Below are 2186 nucleotides of genomic sequence, written 5' to 3'. Positions count from 1 at the left end.
CCAAACATACCAAAAGCAAGTATCACCACTATCATAGCCCACAGTGTTTCCTGTTCTTCTAGCAGTATGTATGATACAGCTTTGCCTGGGCTGCAGACATGATTTCAGGAAGTTAATTGCCTAAGTTCTACTCATCTATCTTCCAACCTTGACTACTTTAGGCTCCAGTGAAAACAGCAGAGTCAATGCGTGTGGAATCATGGACGGTATGAGGGTATACCCGACTATTTTCCAGGTGTGGTTGGTTCATTTCATCTATTTACATTGAAAAAAAACACCTTCTGTTACAGGGATGTCCAGGGTGTTCCCAGTGGCGTCCTGGGCGCTACTTCTCTACCCCCTCTAAACAGTGCAGTTGGTGTTGTGTCCAAATGAAATTGGAACCTGATGCTCAAAATGTATTCACAATTTGAGCCCCCCCCCCTCCCCCCCAAAAAAACCAACAAAAAAACCCAAACAAAACCAACAAGAAACAAAACAAAACAACAAAAACAAAAGAAAAACAACAACAACAAACAAACAAACAAACAAATAAGCAATCAAACAAAAACAACCACCAAACAAAACCTACCTGCTTCTCCATGAGAGTGACAGACGGACACGAGGACCGCCTGTGTTTCTGCCCCATGTATTGTGGCGCATTCTTCAAAATGTCTTCGCTACTCATGTTGCAAGGCAACTACCACAACTCTGCAAAAGGGAGAAATACATCATTATCGGCAAGTTACTTCATCGTTCTAAGTCCAGAAAGCAAAATTATACAGGCGAGATGGGAAAAATCCTTTCATTCTTTTAACAATAATTGTATCTGCATTATTTATTTTATTCTTGTTGTATTTTTTCAACATTAAGAATTTGAATTTTAACAAAATATTTTTTCTAGCACATATGCAACCGATACCAGAGATGAAAACACTGAATCCATGAAACAAAACCCAAAGTGCAGGGTGTGGTACATCTTTACAGCTGGCGACGAATTATTTCCACTCCATCGGTCTAAATATCACCTTCATTTCTTCTTGTTCAGGAGTCAGATGTGGAGCAGATTCCGACGTTCATACGATGCTCCGTTCCTCACCTTGTCAAACCTTGAGCTGATCAGCCCAGTTCTCCTCATTGTATTGTTTATCAGGAAGTTGTGTGTGCTGTTCTCAGTCTGTCTTCATCTTCTTTCACTTTCTCTCCCTCTACAGCAGGAACATACATGATCGTCAAAAGTATTGTTGGTTTTGTTTTAGTAAGGTTTTACGGCGCTCGCAACTGCATAAGGTCATATGTCCAAACGGGGAATCAGGCATACTCTGTTCACCTCTCTAGCCTCAACAGCACAAAGTCTGCTTCGACTATCAAGGCACCCCAGAAATAGAAGTTCACAAGAAAGGGACAAACATACAAAAGAAGCAGAGGAAAAAACGACTGTTGTAAGGAAGAGGAAAGAAAAAGCTGCAGTTCCCCCTATGTTGTTCCGGCACAGTATGAGCATGACATTGGTAAATCAGCCCATGTACAATTCTACTGTGCATAATAAGAACATGTTATTATCCCCCCCCCCCTTTGGGAATGGCCTGGTTTGGGTAGGGGGGTACTTCAAAAGTAAAAAATATAAAATATAAAAAGTGTAAATAAATCTTTTGTGCCTTGAAGTTTTCTGTGTGACGGAGAGGCGACGTTGTCTTTGGTGTCAGAAATAGCGCGCCAGAGACGAGGGACGTTTGTTGTTTCCAAGACCTTGCTGAGGCAGCCACAGAACTATTCTGTGACATGCTGGAAGAATTCAGAGTCATACACATACACACACATACACACGCATACACACACGGACACACACATACACACACGGACACACACATACACACACGGACACACACATACACACACGGACACACACATACACACACGGACACACATACACACACGGACACACACATACACACACGGACACACATACCCACACATACACACACATACACACACATACACACAGGGACACAAAAACACACATACATACACACATATACACACATATCCACACATACACACGGACACAAACACACACACACACACATACTTACACAGACACACGCTTACACACACACTCACACACACTCACAACACTCTTCTTTCAACTGAAACCCACACCACCCCCGCCCGACCCAGACTGGCAAAGAGGAAGTTATCCCTCCCCC

At 42.7% G+C, this 2186-nt stretch overlaps 1 protein-coding gene across 1 annotated transcript in view; it reads right to left on the bottom strand.

Annotated features, from left to right (window-relative positions):
• The window catches only part of LOC101862293 (prestin-like), a 5786-nt gene extending 5119 nt beyond the window's left edge, over positions 1–667 (bottom strand). Inside the window, exons 1-2 of the mRNA XM_013086342.1 lie at positions 572–667; positions 11–90 (exon numbers count right to left, since the gene is read on the bottom strand). Coding sequence (XP_012941796.1) covers positions 11–90; positions 572–667 — 176 coding nt within the window. The remainder of the gene's footprint in view (positions 1–10; positions 91–571) is intronic.
• Between the last annotated feature and the right edge of the window lie 1519 nt (positions 668–2186).

The sequence above is a fragment of the Aplysia californica genome, unplaced genomic scaffold (genome assembly GCF_000002075.1).
Source record: "Aplysia californica isolate F4 #8 unplaced genomic scaffold, AplCal3.0 scaffold00457, whole genome shotgun sequence".
Lineage (NCBI taxonomy): Eukaryota > Metazoa > Mollusca > Gastropoda > Aplysiida > Aplysiidae > Aplysia > Aplysia californica.
Note: the sequence above shows the minus strand (reverse complement) of the source record. Positions and strands in the feature narration are given on the sequence as shown.